This window comes from Eurypyga helias, unplaced genomic scaffold (genome assembly GCF_000690775.1).
Source record: "Eurypyga helias isolate BGI_N326 unplaced genomic scaffold, ASM69077v1 scaffold38177, whole genome shotgun sequence".
In the NCBI taxonomy this organism is placed as follows: Eukaryota; Metazoa; Chordata; class Aves; order Eurypygiformes; family Eurypygidae; genus Eurypyga; species Eurypyga helias.
Window position 1 is genome coordinate 28,889 of NW_010264321.1, and position 17,085 is coordinate 45,973.

The window sequence follows — 17,085 nt, forward strand, 5'->3', positions numbered from 1 at the left end:
TTTTTGTAATGGGAGCAGCATCAGTGAAGTAAAAACTTTGGATTGCTTGACTCTAGCTGGGCTGCACTTCACTCCTCTGCCTGCCCTCAATCGGATCAGTGTCGCAGCTCCTCTGGCGTGACGTTCCTTCAGGTGCAGGGCAGATACTCGCTCCTATCACAAGTTATTTCAGACGCAGTGCAGGAGGGATTCCGCTGCAGTAAACTGCACTGCCGCAGGTGTGATGAAATGACAACTCCAAAACCACCCCCGGAGCTCGGGGGCCTTTACAGAGTCAGAGGGGTCGAATACTTGTGCCCCCTGGGTTGCAAGCTGGAAACTGGCAGAGCTCTGCATGGAAGCAGAGGAACTGACCTGGCTTTTCTCCAGCCTGGCAACATCAAGAAACCTCTTGGGTTTGTTTGGGTTAAGGAATTCAGCTTTTAATTTGGCTACTTCAGTCTCACACGAAATAGCAGAAGCAAAGGATTCGGGCTGGTAGTTCCTATCCCGAAAGCTCCTTGGATAACCTGGGGGGTAATACCTGACGTGGGCACCTCAAAGAAGGGGTGCAAACACTCTCCATCTCCCCTGTTAAACAGGAACCCGGTGCCACCTCAGTTCTCAGACGCTTAGGGTCATGGTAATGCTGTAAGAGAGTCGTTCGGGCGTTGTGATGTAAAATAACCAGGCAACACCATCGCCACTTAATGTTTTCCTGTTTATTAGGTTTTACATTTCATGTATTTACAAAGACAGCTGTTGTGCTTATTTGATTGGGTTGCAACTGTCACTCAATACAAGATCGGTTCATCCTGCCATCGTACAGCGTTAAGAGGCCGTGAATTTACTGGTTTAACTAGCTGCCCCTTTAACTAATTCTTCAACCATCAAGTGTCTCCAGCCAGCTTTATACATTATGCTTCCACAGTAATTGTTTTAATAAGTAAAAATAAATAATCTGTTATTAAACTTACCTCAAATAATTGGAGCTTTCAGTCATAAAACAGTTCAGGTGTGCTCGCTCCCCCAGTCACCTACATCATTAGATCCTTTTCAGAACAGGTGGAGCGCCCACTGGCACAACCCGATTGTTTATCCATGTACCTAACAGTTTAAGGGATTTCCTTAAACGCATTGGCACTGTTACACCTGAACACCAGTCAGGCGGGAGCAGCTGGTGAACTGATTGTCACGCCATCGTTACCAGAAACCGCTACGATCCACACCCAATCCTGTTAACAAAGTACAGCCTCACGTTGCACTAAAAGCCACCGTGTAAAATCCGTTCCGTTCGCTGCCGACTGAAAGCGCTGCCAGCCCGACGTTTGCGAGCGAAGGGCGGTAGAAACGAACAGAAACCAGATGCTTAATGGTACTCCAGCTTTTCGCGGCTTGGGTGAAAGACGTAGATCTGTAAGTTACTGTGAATCTCAGCGTGCAGTTTTCTAGCTGACTTTCCACCGGTAACCCTCCCAGCTGCTGGGAAAAGGGAGGGGTCTCTCAGGAAGCTGACTGATGGAAGGCTCTGCCCTGGTCCCTCGGGAGGCGGTAGGTAGGCGTGAGGCACGCCCCTCAGAGTGAGCAGATTCCGACCGTTTCCAAAACCGACTTGGCGCTTCAACTTCCACACTGTAGCCTCAGCCACCTCTGACAGCGTAACAGCCGCCGGCGCTACGCCTAGGGCTAGACGCTGCCGGCTGCGCTCCCTGTTTGGGGCAGCCTCACAGACTGACCAGTAAAGGCGTGACAGCGCAGCGCGCCGAGCACCGACTACGTACTTTGCTGCGAGAGTTACCATACTTGCTGCCCAGTGTGCCTAAAAAGCAGCTCAGGACTTGCTTTAGCAACCTGCCGAGGTGTTGCCTGCAGGTCCCAGCCGACGAACACATCCCTGTGCGCTTAAAAATCAACAGGTTTTGTGTTTCGAAGGAACAGGGTTGTAACCATCAAAACACAGTGACTACTTTGGTCTTTTCAAACTCGAATCACCTCGTTTTGCCATTGCTTTTTAGCCTCAGTCTAGAATTCCTAAATTACTCAGAATTTCTCTTAGCAGAGACCTCAGACAGCTCAGCTAGGGAAACGTACGCAGCACGTAGCAGTGGAAAGCAGACGCAGCTCTGCTTACAGTGTCATATCCTGGAGAATGCCTTCGGCTGCAGGGAAAAATGCCTCTCAAAGTAGCCACCTCCCAGGACAGTGTGTCTTCACCAACTTCTGGCTGCTCAGAAATCATCCCTGCTCTACTGGAGAGCTAGTTCTCCCACAGCTCCCAAAAGAACCAAGAACGTGGAGGATATAAAAAAATAAACCGCATCAGGGATAGCACCAAAAAAAATAGCGGAGAGTGTTCTTAAGGAGTTAAAAGTTAGTCTGTGTATACTGTAACCACCTTTCCCCTTGTTTGTTTGCAGACTTCCATTTCTGGCTCCAGTAGCTGTAGCGGTTTCTTCTAACGTAACCAGATAATGAATGGACAGATTTTAAATGTTTTATTGCTCACAAGCTGTCAGACAGGATAAATATGGGGGTTAATTTGGTTGGGGTTTTTTCCCAAAAATAGCTTTTCATTACATTCTGATAATCTCTAAAAAGTTAATGCGTAATAAATCTGGAAAGCTGTGTCTAAGCCTCATATTGCACAAGTTTGGACATTTATAAGCTCCTGCTTTGCATGTGCAACTCCAAAGCTGTTTATCGTCCCACTGAAATCCTTTGATCCCGGTGCTTATTTTGAAGTTTTGATTTCCCTGTTAAAACTTGCAGGAGAGATCACAAGACAGAATAGAGTTTGCTATTTATTAATACATATATTTGAAAGATTATTTTCTGAAGGTAACAAATATAAAAAGTTATCAGTGTTTACAAATTGTCCAAAATGTCCCAAGTACAAAAGGATACAGTACGTTAGTTACGTGGAAGTGATTGTACTCTCTGGCACTGCAAGCATCTTAAGACTGTGGGCATGCACAATACACACCAGGAACACACATGCGTCGATCGGAACATGTACAGAAGTAAGACAGTGTGCTGCCTTCTCTGATTACAAATTCATTGCTTCTGTTAGCTTTCTTTCCTCAGGGATGCCATTTACCTGCAAGCAGATGAGAATTCACATAGTCCGTCAGTGACAGATGATGGCTCAGCCATGCTGAGCTGCCAACTGCCAGCACAGCCTACAAATAGTCCTTTACCAACAACCACATTGGAGAAGCGCTGCAAGTACAGCCTGGACCAAAAGGTGATGCCCACAAGAAAAAGCTTTGCTTGCTTCTGGGAAGGGAGAGATCTGGGGAAAGTTTGTTTAACTGGGAATCTACCTTTCTACCTGGGCTCTAACAGACTTCACAGGGAGACCGTGAAGCTCAAAACAGAAAATGCAGTATGTCGGGTACACGCACTAGTTAGTCTTTTCCATTACAGTAATATCCTACAAGCTTTTTCATCCAAGCGCCTTAAAATAGCCGATCGACAGACAGTTATAAAACTTTATGTACCTTTTCTTATGGGAGAGCAGTCACAACTCCCAGCAGTGTAATACCAACGTTAGATGTGAGCTGTCACCCTTCATAGCAAACCTTTCCCAGTCGTATTTAACACTGTGAAGTAGTCGAGCATTAGGTCAGCTAGTAAGTCTGTGTCTTTATATAAGGTTATTGTTATAAAGTTACTGGGGTTTAGTGTGATAACAATAACTGTGTCTTATTGGGGATGGATCCTGGAGACGACAGCCGTTATTAGACACGGTCTGCTCTTCAAATTACTGAGTATGGTTTCCTGAAGCTTTAACATAGAAATGTCGTCAGGAAGTTTTTCACAGAGAGAGGGTGGTGAAGCACTGGAACAGGTTTCCCAGAGAAGCTGTGGATGCCCCATCCCTGGAAGTGTTCAAGGCCAGGCTGGATGTGGCTTTGAGCAACCTGGTCTAGTGGAAGGGGTCCCTGCCCATGGCAGGGGGGTTGGAACTAGATGATCTTTAAGGTCCCTTCCAACCCAAACCATTCTATGATTCTATGATTGTCTTGTTTATGGTGGTGACTGACAGTACATTAACAATCCTGCGTATATTACTGGGAATTTTCTGCAGGAAAGGAAGAAAATTGAACAGCGAATGTCTAGTTCTACAGGTTTTTTAGCCTTAAGTGTTTTAGTTCTGCAAATTTCTTGTTTGAACAGATCAATAAAATTGATTGCTACGTTTGTACTGATGACACTAAAAAAAGGAATCTAGGAGCACCTGAATTTTGTTTTAAATCATAACTTTCTGAAATTCTAGCCTTGGGACCACACGAGTCATCGACCTCCTTTAGGAGACAAACTGCAAGAGGCACATGCTGTCACACCAGGGAGGTGCCTGCAGCGTCACCTGCACGTCTGCGTTAGAAGGAAAGGTGGCACTGTGAACTAAGAGAAGAGGAAGCACCGTCTGTCCCAGGTGCGCTTTTCCCCTGCAACCACTGAGGGTTTGCCAGAGGCGGCATCAGTGACGGACGTGGTAGGACACACCTGTTCTTACAAAATACCATACTCCAGAAAACACCAGGCCAGGAGGATTTCTAAGATCCCTTTGTAGAGCAGTTCTGCAGCGTGACTTCCGAGCAACAATCCCATGCCAGCTGAAATTTCGTACCTTTAGAGGGATTCCTCACTGCTGTCAACACACAGCACTTCCCACCAGGGGATTTGACACCTTTTTTACTGCAAGACAGACTGGAATTCTTGCAGCCAAAGGGCGGCAACAGAAGAGCCGAACGGCGTGAATTTTTAGCTGGATGCCGGCAGTAAGGAGTGTGAGGCGCCAAGTGCCGACCCCAGCCGGTGCTGGAGGCTCCAGATGGACGCTGCCAGCAGATGTAGGACAAAGTGCACAAACTGCACACAGCTGCAGCCAGGTGGTTGTTTTAGAATTCGGTTTTGATTTCCAGGGAACGAGAAAACCAACCCCGCACAGGCAGAAGCGGCTATTGTATACTTGCCTCAAATCTCTGAAACGTTGTCATACGAAATTCTCCTTTAATCCCCGAAAGCATTAACGAAGAAGAAGGATTTTGAATGAAAAGAAAGAGTTGCTTACGTAACTCCTAAGTTACACCAAATCTTCCTCTTGGAGCTGTAGTTCCCGCACTATGTTGAAGACATATCCGGAGCTTTGCCTGAACACTCTTTGAATATTCACAAATTCTACTCTGGCCTCTAAGTTTTCCTTGTATGATCCTTGTCCCCCCCCTTCCCTACAGGGCTATGGCCATAGCTTTTCCTCACACCTGATGCACTAACCGGAGAGAACAACCAGCCTTAATAAACTCTGATGGGATCCCTCACAACCTCAGCCACTACATTAGGATTTGTGAAAATGGTGTAAAAGTGACGACTGCGCCCCAGGAAAGCAGCAGCATGGGTACTCACCTCACCCCAGACTCCCCAGTATCAGCTCTTTACGTTTAGTGACAGCCGTAAAGAGCTGCTTCTTCAGAGTTTAACCAGTCTTGGCGGGAAACAGAAATCTGTATTTCCTGTCAGGGTTTAGGGAATCTGGGGAGTGTAACCACATTTGGGAATCTGGCTGTAACTTCATGTTGTAATGGAAAATTATTTACATGAGGAGGTTTCCAACTCGGCTGTACCAGGCTCCAGCGCCTCATGCTGAGTCCTAAAGGAGCATTTCTCCTACGTGTTAATCAATCCCGTTACAAAATTTTCACTGATGTATCAAAAACATTCTGGAATGACGATGCTGTAATTCTTTCCTCTATTTGGTTTCCGCTGTCCACACTGTATGCACTGTGGCTAGTGACTTCCCACACTGGGAACGTAACAGTTACAGTATTTTCTCAGCACTGACCTGCACTCTGCTGCTGCGGAATCCGAGTCTGATGTGGCAGGTTCCTACAAAAAACAATTTAGTCTCTTTAATGCTTCCACACGAACTCTGAAGGACGTTATGCATAAAAGCTCAGCATGTAAAAGGTGCGGTTTGGCTTACAAAGCAATACTCCATTGTCACTGGGCTAATACAGTTAGCAAAAGGTTGGCCAAGTCAATAAAAGAAAGAAAATTAGTGTTACGGGGTAGCTCCCGTCACTGTACTTGTCAAGTGGGTTCAAAGGCTCAGAGGTGGTGAAACGCCAGAGGTAACGAGTCACTGGTGGCTTTTGATGTTGAGCAGAGTTTGGTTTCTGTAAGTGATAAACAGAGCAAAGGTGACAGTGCTGGCAACTTAATGACTGACAGGAGTGAATGAAGGGTCACCTAGTTTCACACACTGGACCAGTTCGCTTTGCCAGGCAAAGTCACATGTTTGCGTCCTGCTTCTGTCTGTTTTAACAGGTACCAGGTATTGTTTTTACAGAAAGGAGTTAGGGGTTGGAATGCAGGTGAAGCAGATAAACCCCCATGGACAATGTAAGACAGCCCAGGCTTTGGCACCTCCGTCATAACAAATGGCTATTCTGAGTAGGGAAGAAACTAGAATATAGAGTGGAGCACTTTGCAGCAGTTATGCAAGGGACAACCCATAGAGCCGTACTGTCTGGAAGATTTAGCCTTGGGACAGGGAGAAGAAAACGCTCATCTAGCACGTATCTACATTACAAAGGGAATTCGGGGCAAGCAGGTGTAAACTGGGGCCTGGTTAGTGCCGGCACAGTACCAGCATGACCGGGGCGGTGCAAGCCTGCCAGCTGAGGAGCAACCAACGGGAGCTGGTGCTGCAGCGCGGCACTGAAAACCAACGGCAGCCGCTGCAGAGACCTCTGCCTCAGACCTGCTCAATCCCAGAGCCCTCAACCCACACTTCCTAGACGCGCCTCTTTCCTACAGCCCAGCCAACTCGGAATTCGAGCATGTGCGAAGCAGTTCCATTAGCTTACTGATAAATGAACTTTAAGGCATGGAAATGAATGCTTTTCTGGTTTCTGTCTCGGAGGGAGGCTGGCAACAATGGAAACGGCCAAGACCTCTGAATGCCTTCTCTGGCAAGTCTGTATTTACTGTCTGTGCAACGGAATATGCCCTTCTGTTCTACGTTAACATTTCAGGCATAAACCACGTGTCTAAAGACTTGCAAAGTCTGGACTCTCTGGTATGAAACCACCAGCAACCTGGTGATAGGTCTACACCAGAGCTCCAAAGACACGGGGTTGAGACGCAGGGTGTCTAAAACAGAACAGCGTTAACCGATTCCTCTGTCAAAAGTAGTTTTTCTCCAAAACATGCAGAAATTTAACTGTTCCACCCAAAACTTCTTGCCAAGCCTGTGGACTGAAACCCAGCCACTTGGTATTGTAACAGAAGGCCTTTCTTTCTGTTTGAAATGCAAACATGGGGGCAATCTCCAACTACAGTCATCAGTGACAGCTCCCGCCACAAGGAATGCATTTCTGATGGCAAGCACCGGCACCCGTAGTTCAACCGCGCCACCTAAGGAGGACTGGCACGTGCAATAAAATAAACCAGAATACAGAACTTACTGCTGTGTTTGCATCAGTGGCATGCTGGTATTATCGTAGCTGTCTGTGTGAAGGGGTGGCACGATCTCACCAGTAACGGGGTGAAACACGGGAAGTGTTGAAAGAGGCCATGCTATCTCTCTGTTTTTGGACATGTCCCGAAGCTCCTTGGTCGATTTCTGTATAGCACTGTGGTGGACTAACTGGATGCTACGTCAAAAGGAAATAAAATAGTAAATATGTATTTTAAGTGCTCTGTCAAAATGAATTGACTTTTACAATTATTATTTTTCTTAAAAATACGAGGGCTTTGATGCATGCTACAGGCTCTACAGTACAGCAATTACACTAAACCTTTACAAGGTTAATTTAATAAACGCTGGATTTATTTAATTTTTAAGGCAGTAATTATTCCATTAGATTTCGCTGTCTGGGTAAGTATTTTTCATAGGATCCAAGGCTCTGCAGTTTATGGCTAACGTTTCATTTATTTGCTGCAGTTAAAGTAACAGCTTTGGTTAACTCCTGAGGCTTGTGGTAGATTCATAAAAACTCACGGAGTAATTTTAAACCACTCCATAGCATAGGCACTGGATACTTTCCAGGGTATTTGTTCTCCTGCCCCCTGCCTTTCAGATACAGGCCGGGAAATCCAGTAACCAGGAGTATGAATTACATACTGACTATTTATTCTAACAGCACTATTTTATTTTGAATTGACAGTCGTTAATTTCAAACCCTTTTTATTCTCATCTTCTATCCTTGCCAAGACGCTGATTTAAAAGCAGCTTTCACGTTTATGAATTAAACCATGGATTAGAGAGAATGAAGGAAGATTATGACACACATGTATGAAGCGTGACAAGCTACTGAGCATGAAAATTAAATGGTAAAAGAAAAATAACAGGAAAGAAGACACTTACTCTGGTGTTTGCATGTTTCTCTTTTCCCTAAAAACAAAACAAAATTTATGAATTAAATAATAGCATTGATAGTTGGAACATTAACTCTAGCTGACGATGAAAACAGCACGTGATGTAGGAATGCTGACAAGGCTGTTGCTAAGCGCAGCTTGGCAGCATCTGCGACTGGGTTTTTGATGAGGCCTCGATGAACGCACGTAGAGAGATGCGATACGGATGACAGACACACACGCAGACGCACACACGGAGAAATGGAAATGCAAGTTAAAGAACAAGCTTCTGGCTAAAATAAATTCTGTGACAAAATGAAATTGTCGTTTGTGTAAGAAATGGCAGAAATTGCGTGACTTGCTGCTTTCCTTCTACGCGTTTTGCTTTTATAACATTTCTAAATGCAGTTCACGTCCTCAACCGCATTTACTTTAGAGAAGTTAGAATTTTAGAAATTACTTAATACTTTTCTGAATGAACGATCCTTTATTAGAGTTTTATTTGTTTGGGGCATTTTGGAGAGTTGTGCGTACATGAAGATTTTACGGAGTTTTGCGCATATGTTGAGATTTTTAACCCTGTCAGCTCGAACAATTCAAGGCCCTGTATCTGCTCTCTTGGAAATTCCTTTATGTGCTTAGATGAGAAATATTGCAGTATCTCAAGAAGATATCTTTTGGCCTGTTTTAAATGTTTTTAACGAACTGAATGGGATTCTTCTAACAAACAGTCTTCTACGCACTTCAATCTCAGAAAAATCTACAGTTACTTATTAGTGTGTTAAAGTACTCACACTCCTTCCCGTCGGCAGCACATGATATAGGCAAGGATTAGAAAAAGCACCAGTGCTATTGCCGAGGGCACTGCCAGTGTAATTAGGAAATCCGAGTAATAGTCTCTGCTTTTCAGGGTATCGGAAGGTGGCTTGTATTCTCCACCATCAGGCAATATCCCCTCTCCACGAATCACTTCCTGAAAGGTGGAAACTTGCTTTGTATTGTCAACCTGATACCCAGAAGAAAAAAAAGAAGAAAGAAAAAGCAATTATGTAACAAAGTAACGGAATGTAAACACAGTATTTAAGCAGCCATAACGCATAAAAGAATCCATATTCCGCATGTGACAAATTCCATACGATTTCACCCAACCAGGAAAACCTTACGTTTTGTTGAAAGCTTCTGACCAAGGTGATGAGTAATCTATTATAGTTTTATAACCTTACTTTGGGTGTACCAGAGATAACTCTGTATTTTACAGATGAATTTTAGGGATATTTCACACAAACAGTATTTGAGTAGAAATTGAGCTTTGCTGCAAACCAATTATGTGACACCGATTTTTTTTGACTAACTGATGCATTTCTTACCAGTAGCAACACTGCCCTCTCTTGTATGAAGGTGGTAGCAATGAAGAGGAGTACCTATGGATTCTCCTCCTCCTTCCCATTAAGCTTCACATCCCGCACTCAAACAAGCAGGAGGGGCAATCTGAGCTGCCAAGGACTGAGCAGCTCCACCGCCTCCTCAGCCCACCCGACGCAGGAATGGCCCCAAATCGGGATGTGCATTTGGTTGGCCAGAGGCGGAGTTCCAAGGTTTTTTCTACCTCTTCACTCAACTAACCTCCAGAAGGCTGCATTCCTGGTCACAGGTAAGCTTTGTATTTTATTTTATATCTGTAGCTTACGTTCCCAGAAATACAAATTTTTTTTGTTACCGACTACGTTGACTGCCTTTCCAGTATTAATTTTCAATTTTCTGCCTTCATTTTCTTCGTATCTTCAGTCAGATATTACCGTTCAGTTTTATCAGTGTCAGTTTTAAAACTCTCTCCAGATCGTTAATGAAAATAATTTATACTCACCTACACTCTCAACCTTTTGTCTGACACTGTTCTTTGGGAAATCCTGTAACTGATGGTCACGTCTTCGTAATTTATACTGCCAGTCATAAAACGGTGTGGTAAAACTTACGCAATGTCTGAGCGGGTTTTCATGGAATGCTAGAGAGAATGTTTTGCTGAGCTCCCTATGCATACACACGTGCGTGTATTTATCAGTGCGGGACAGTTGGACAAACCCAAGTTTATGTATTCTCCATAGCGAATATATATATTCAGTATATTTTATGTTACGAATTCTGCCTAGATGAAGCGCAAGGCCTGAGCAGACCCACAACGAAGACATACGCAGTTACTGATGTGACGGACAGAAGCCCATACACGGCGTGAGAACAAGCTATCAGAAAGCAGCATTGAGGAAGGATGTATTAGGTTGCCCCTCTCTTCAGAATTTGGGACCCACGAACTTAAATCCACTCTTTGATTTAGGTGCTGACCACCACCGTCGCCTCAGAAGAAGCAGGAGGAAGAGTATAGGACGGTTGCATTTTCACTGGTCTGTGTTGTGGTTGTGGGAAACCAGCACAGGAGCCCAGCTCCCTCCCAGTCCATGGATCTTGGGGGACTTCCTACCCCACGGGCTGCGCTGTGGAAAGCAGACTGCGGTTCGGTAGAGGGAAGCTTGGCTCCCTTTTCCCTTCGATTCGTCAGGTTGCAGCGTGCAGCAGCAGTAACGTAAGCACCGCACGCAGCTGTGTTTACAGCTGGAGACAGCAAACACACATTTCAATTCGGTTACTGTGGCATGCCACCAAAACCGGTGCTGACTTCGAGAAGGCCAGGCTATAGGCTGCTGTAGAAAACGGTGCTTCTCTTGGAGAGCCTGTCCCTGGTTACACAACCTTTGCTTTTCTCAAAACGGCACGACAGTGCTGCTTCATGATTAGCTTAGGAGCCACTGTTACCACTGGATGTGTTTTCTGGAGAAGTACTCCTAGGCAGCTGCTCTTCGTTCTGCACGGGTGGTGTCAATTGCTCCTGGTTAGTGCACGACTCCCCCGCAGCTCCTTTTGAAATTCACCCTGTTTTCTAAGGCTGTTTCTCCAACTTCCCAAGATCTTTCAGAATTCTGTCCTTCAGTGCACCTGTAGATCCTTTCAGTTTCATGGGGCCTGCAAATTTAACTCAATAAGCATATTCCATCATCCAGCTTATTACTGGAAGAATGGCAAGGACTTCCTAATAATTCTGCTGTGATTATGGCTGTCCCACCAGCTCTCCACCAGGCCCTAGCTTCATCTAGGCCATGTTCCTGAGCTTGCTTATGAGACAGTATCAAAAACCTTGCCAAGAAGAAATGACATCTGCTGCTGCCCCTCTGTTCTACTTCTTTCTTGTAGAAGGAAGTCAAAGACTTGGCATAGTTTGTTCTGACTTCCTTCTGCTGTTTTCCAGGTGCTGGTAAGTACTGCTGTGTACACAAGGACCTTTTGCAATTTCTCAACAGAAAGCCAGTAAGGACTAAATAGTCTGGATATTCTTTTGAAAACTAGTATTTTCCAGCTTTCAAACAGCCTTCCCAATTTACTGTGTATGGAAAGAAAGGGTTGGAAGTTACCTAATGCATTTTGTGTATGAATACCTTTTCTCATACCGAATACATTTTTTTATATTGTACAAAAACCTTTCAACATCTCCCTTTCCGTTTCCTCATGGGTGATGTCTGAAGTAGCTCAACAATCATCCAGGTTTGTTTTATGTACCTTCACCACCTTTGTTCAAACTTATCTGCACTGTTCTCTCCCAATACTTTATCATTTCTGATTTTTCTTGACCAGAACTAAACAAAAATGACCATTAAAAAGCCTCTTTGAGAGTTATACTCGTTCCATGGCAAATAGTCTAGTGTTTAGTTATTATTTTTCTTGTATATGACGGAGAAGAATGTTCCCATTGATTCTGATTTCATTAGTCAACAGTCTTTTCTATTTTGTCTTTAACATGAAATAAGTTTTAGACAATTTTCAGAAAGATTTTTTAACAGCACAGAAATACTATTTAACTGGTTAGTGCTGTAGTCTTAATAAAGCATCTATATATACATACACACACACACAAACACTTTTTAGGAAAGCAAGTATAACTAGTGGTATTAGCACACTGAATTAATGAGCTACACCTACTTAAGTAATTCTCTCATTGTTTTTAGTTCTGTAAGCCCTGGAGTTCTCTGGCCATTTATACAAATCACAGCTAGGGAAAATGAATACGGTGGTTTCACTGGTGCTCGACTCTAATAGAATTTAGCCTACGTGGCAAAATAATTTCACAGTCTTAAGTGTCTGCTAGATGGAAAACAATGTCAATCAATCATGTTTAAGTGGAATTTGGCAGAGTTGTCTGGCCAGGCTGGCAAAACTCCTACCTAAATCATGTCTGGCATAAAATATTGTGCTTCTACAAACATCATTTTTATGCAATAATAAAATAACTCACCAGAGAGATTTTACACCAGTCAATATGGAATTGAGTACGAAATTTTTTATCACAGGTTATTACAGGCTCCATTTCTTGACTGCACCTCAGCTGATTTTGTGGGTTTTCCACTTCTCGCAAGCACGAAGAGAATGGAACATCTGCCCCAACCATAACATATACACTGCAGAAAGAGAGGAGTGACAGACTGTCAGGATACCTCTCAAATCCCCAAAGTTCAGAAATCCAAAGGCTTTTTAGAGCTGCTTATTACAACTTAGTCTGTTGTGCTGCATCATGTAAATGTTTGCTTACCATCAGAGCTGTCAATCCCTATGAAATCACAGAGCTACAAGTGTAGGTTCCTCATGTAAGTAAATCAGTACTTTTGAAAATCGCATTAAAAAGAGTATAATTTTATCTTAAGGAAACTTTCAGTCTTGCTCAGCACAGTATTTTTAAAGAGTTTCTTCCTATGTTTTCAAATAAAATTCTAGTTATTTCTGAAGCTCATACTAACATGAACCTGCCAAAGTCCCCAGCTTCTCCTAAAAGATTCCACTCTGAAGCTATGCAATGCCAACAAAATCTGCAGAATACTGAAAGCTGAATGTAAGCGTAATCCTTCGTTTAGCATTACAGTGCACGAAGTAAGAGCTGCTGTGCTAATTACATTATTCATTTCAATATTTAAACGTGTAGAATGCTGCTGGAAAATACAGTTTGCTGCACGAGGCAGTAACATATCAATGGATCCTGAAACTGAAATTAGGTCCTGGTTGCTGCTTGGTATATGAGGCATTACCTAACCAACTGTTTGAAGCGTAGACGCTTATATTAAGTGGCTCTGCTATTACTGCAGGAGATGCTTTCCTACTTCAGATATGCTCAAACACTCCAGATGCACTTAAAGGGCTCCGAAACAACAATCTGGCCTGCAGACATCTCAAGATCTTAAAGCTTCAGCCCTTTCTTAGATATTATTTGACCCAAAGTATCTAGAAATAACTAGGCATCTTTATCTTTGTCAGGGAAAAGCACTACCACAACCGTATTTTGAAAAGACTGAATCTTTATTAGTTTCTAAGTGAAGTATCATGTTTCAGAACAAATCTATGGTTACAAATAACAACTGGAAATAGTGCATTCCATCAGTAACCTGAATTCCCCAGATACCTCAGCTTACCACTTCCGGATGAAATTCCACAGTGCTCCTGAAGCACGCAGCTAAATTTCACTACGAGTACAGCTACAAATGACACTGCCTCATGCTAAATGCATCTAAGTGTCTTTGTTACCCATGTGCTATCACACCTTCTTTCAGAATTTTGAGGTTTGTGAACTAGGAACTACTGAATATTCGAAAAGTGTGTCCAATGACTGCTCAGAAGCAAGACAAAATCAGCATATTTACTACCAGCTGTTTTATGATTAATGCAATTGATTAGTATTCCTTGAATTTTAAAATCCATGTATAGGAACTCTTGTTTGTTGAAATGGTGTCTAACGTGATAAACACATGGTATAAAGGAACATCAGTAAATATCTTCATACCTAATACCAATCTGCATTTCCAAAATACAAAACAGCAATCACAAGGTTTCCAGAAAACCTGAAAAAATAACTAAGCTTTTCAGTAGAGAAAAAAAAAGCAAAGCAACACCATTATTGTCACAGGTGCTTACCCCTCCTTCATGTCATTAATAGGAAGCGGAACTCTCCCTCCCCTGTCGAGGGCTGAAGTAATGTTTATAGCATTCAACCGTTCTGGCTGCCACACATTTTTCACTGCTCCGAGAAAATCACCGAGAACTTCACTTGCCAACATTTCTTCTACGTTCATATTCCTTATGAAGAACTCCGCTTGATACGGTAAAGGAAAATCTAGTTGTGAAGAAAAATGAAGAGTTTTGCCTTAAACAAAGGCTCCATAACAAAGAATTTGAAGTAATGATTGATGTAATACCCCTTGAAGTTTGATATATCCTTCCAAAAATCTTGTATTTCAACACACTTGGAATTTATTTAGACTCTAGTGTGATTAGGTTTAACTAAATAGTTGGTACCATTAGCCATTATATAAGCTGAACGCCACTGGCTATTTATAAGGCAACTGTGGGATGAAAGAGGGGACTAAAGGAAAAGAGTCTCAGCTGGTAAATCTTCGTTAAACTGATAAAATTACCTTCAAGCTAGTTTTGGGGTCAAAATTGATCTGCCAGGACAATGGATTTCAACCTGCAATACTCCAGACTATAAATATATAACATGAAGAGAACAAATTTTAAGGACACAAGCTATACAATTCAACCTTTTTTTTAATTGAAATGACCATAAATGCCGTAATCTGCTGTTTTCTGAACTCACCTGTACTCTGTTATAAAGAGCATGCAGAACTAAGCAAACTAAACAACATGCAGAAAGAGAGTAAAAGCCTTCATGGAAGGTCCATTTGAAGAGACGGGAAAAAAAATGAAATTCATTATGAAAACAAAAAAGCAAACATGCTCTTTTTTCTTTAATGAACGAAGAATAATAGTCTTACCTAACAGAAATAATTTAGATAAAAATAAATAAATTTAATCAGGAGGCAAAACTCTCTTCTTTCTCTCTGTGCCCCCACATTTGGCTTGAACACCAGACAACTATTTTACATTACATTTTTGATCTTTTAAAAGATTTTTGCTTATTTGGTTCAAAACACAAAAAGCGATTTTCTGTACGTACCTTCTGCTGACATTATGTTAATGATCAAATTATGTCTTGCTGTCTCAAAGGTACGCCTGTTATACGCAGTGATCTAGAGCAAGGAAGAAAAAGATAGGATTGCAAAACAATGGAAAAGTGAAAATCCGCTATGAGAAACATCAAAGAAAATTAAACTGATAATTTAGAAATACTGAGCACTTTTTAAATGCTTTGCCTCCTTATTTTGAAACGTACAAACCTTCATTCGTTCATCTGAAATGCGAGATCGGTTCATTCGATGCAGTAGCACCTTCAGGTCAAGATACTGGACCTTTCCCGCCCAGTCTATAGCCAAATAGTTATACGAGGGATGTACGTGAATGTAGTGTGGTCCATGTAAAAGTGTTCTGCTACACACGTGTCCCCTCTCTTTTCTGCCACCTTTGATTTCAGAACAACCATAGGTAAAGACCGGTGTCTCCCTTGCTCCACCCACCCTTCAAGCCTCTCCCCCAAGTTCTGCATTCATTGAGAGCCCCTAGGGAACTCCGCTAGATGGAGATATTTAAAGGAAAGATCCCAATAAGTCTAATCTTTGGGACTGGGGTTTAGTTTCAGCTCTAGCTTCACTGAAGTCATACCCCATGAACTGAGACACAAGTAGTTTTTTGAAAAAACCTGGAATCTAATGTAGGGGAATTGAAAAATAGTAAGTAGATGCAACATTCATGATTTTATTTTTGGAAACTCACGCCTTCAGATTATTTAAGGATACCCATCTTATAGTTTAAATGTACGGGATCCCTCAAATGCTTGCAAATGCTCAGAAGTTGTACTCATTTTTCCCCTAATTTTGGACTTCAGTTCATTCGTTTCAGGGCCAAAGGAGGGGCAGAGGAGTGGCGATAGTGACAGAACTATGTTGCTCCTCCACAAACACAGCGTAGTGACACTGATTGTCAAACAAACAAAAGTAATAGATGCTGCACTTCCTTTAAGGGATTTAAATGAAAAGGAAAAAGGCTCTGGAATATTTTCTGCAGGTTCACTGAAGAGCAGAAGGAAAAGCTTACATTATGCAAGATGTAACTGTGTCAGGTAACAATTTCATCATAAAATTAATATAAAATAAATGAGATTTTCTTTCAAATCCTCAATGCTGTTAATTTTTAAAAGGGTTCTTTCAACACCCAAATCAAGTAGCAGTAACAGTGCTGGAGACTGCCGCTGTACTGGATACTCATCCAAACACAAACTGTCTTTGCACAGCTTTCCGAGCAGGTGGAGCTCAAGAACATTACCTGCTCCACTGCAAACCTATGCATGTTGGGCACTCCTAACCGAGAGGTCTCCTCCAAGTAACTGGCCTTCCCATGACATCATCTCGGGCATTAGGACACAATGAAAGTTATATTCAGGCCAAGAATATGCAACCACTCCTCACAGACGGCACTAGGAAGGGGAACAAATGCCATCTGCCCTCCTCCTGTCCCACGGAATTAATTCCAAAGGCACATCTGACAGTGGGACTGCAATTAAATAATTAGAATATAGGCAAGATTTAGTTCCAATATAGGCTTGGGGTCATGCTTAGAATGGAAGTCTTGATATAGACCCTAGAATCTAAAAGCACAAGCCATTTTAAAAAGGGCAGTTTTAAATAACAGTTTCTTCTCCAGAAGCTAAGCAGAACCTGCAAGTACTTCTGCACATGATTAATTTTACAGATGTGATTAGTC

General features: G+C 42.7%; 1 protein-coding gene across 1 annotated transcript in view; it reads right to left on the reverse strand.

The window, feature by feature from the left end:
- Positions 1–3,025: 3,025 nt before the first annotated feature.
- The window catches only part of SGCE (sarcoglycan, epsilon), a gene marked incomplete at its 5' end in the record, with an annotated part of 22,270 nt that continues 8,210 nt past the window's right edge, over positions 3,026–17,085 (reverse strand). The window contains 9 exons of the mRNA XM_010156357.1: positions 3,026–3,076; positions 4,959–4,993; positions 5,825–5,868; positions 7,452–7,640; positions 8,354–8,380; positions 9,138–9,349; positions 12,680–12,842; positions 14,344–14,542; positions 15,386–15,458. Coding sequence (XP_010154659.1) covers positions 3,026–3,076; positions 4,959–4,993; positions 5,825–5,868; positions 7,452–7,640; positions 8,354–8,380; positions 9,138–9,349; positions 12,680–12,842; positions 14,344–14,542; positions 15,386–15,458 — 993 coding nt within the window. The remainder of the gene's footprint in view (positions 3,077–4,958; positions 4,994–5,824; positions 5,869–7,451; positions 7,641–8,353; positions 8,381–9,137; positions 9,350–12,679; positions 12,843–14,343; positions 14,543–15,385; positions 15,459–17,085) is intronic.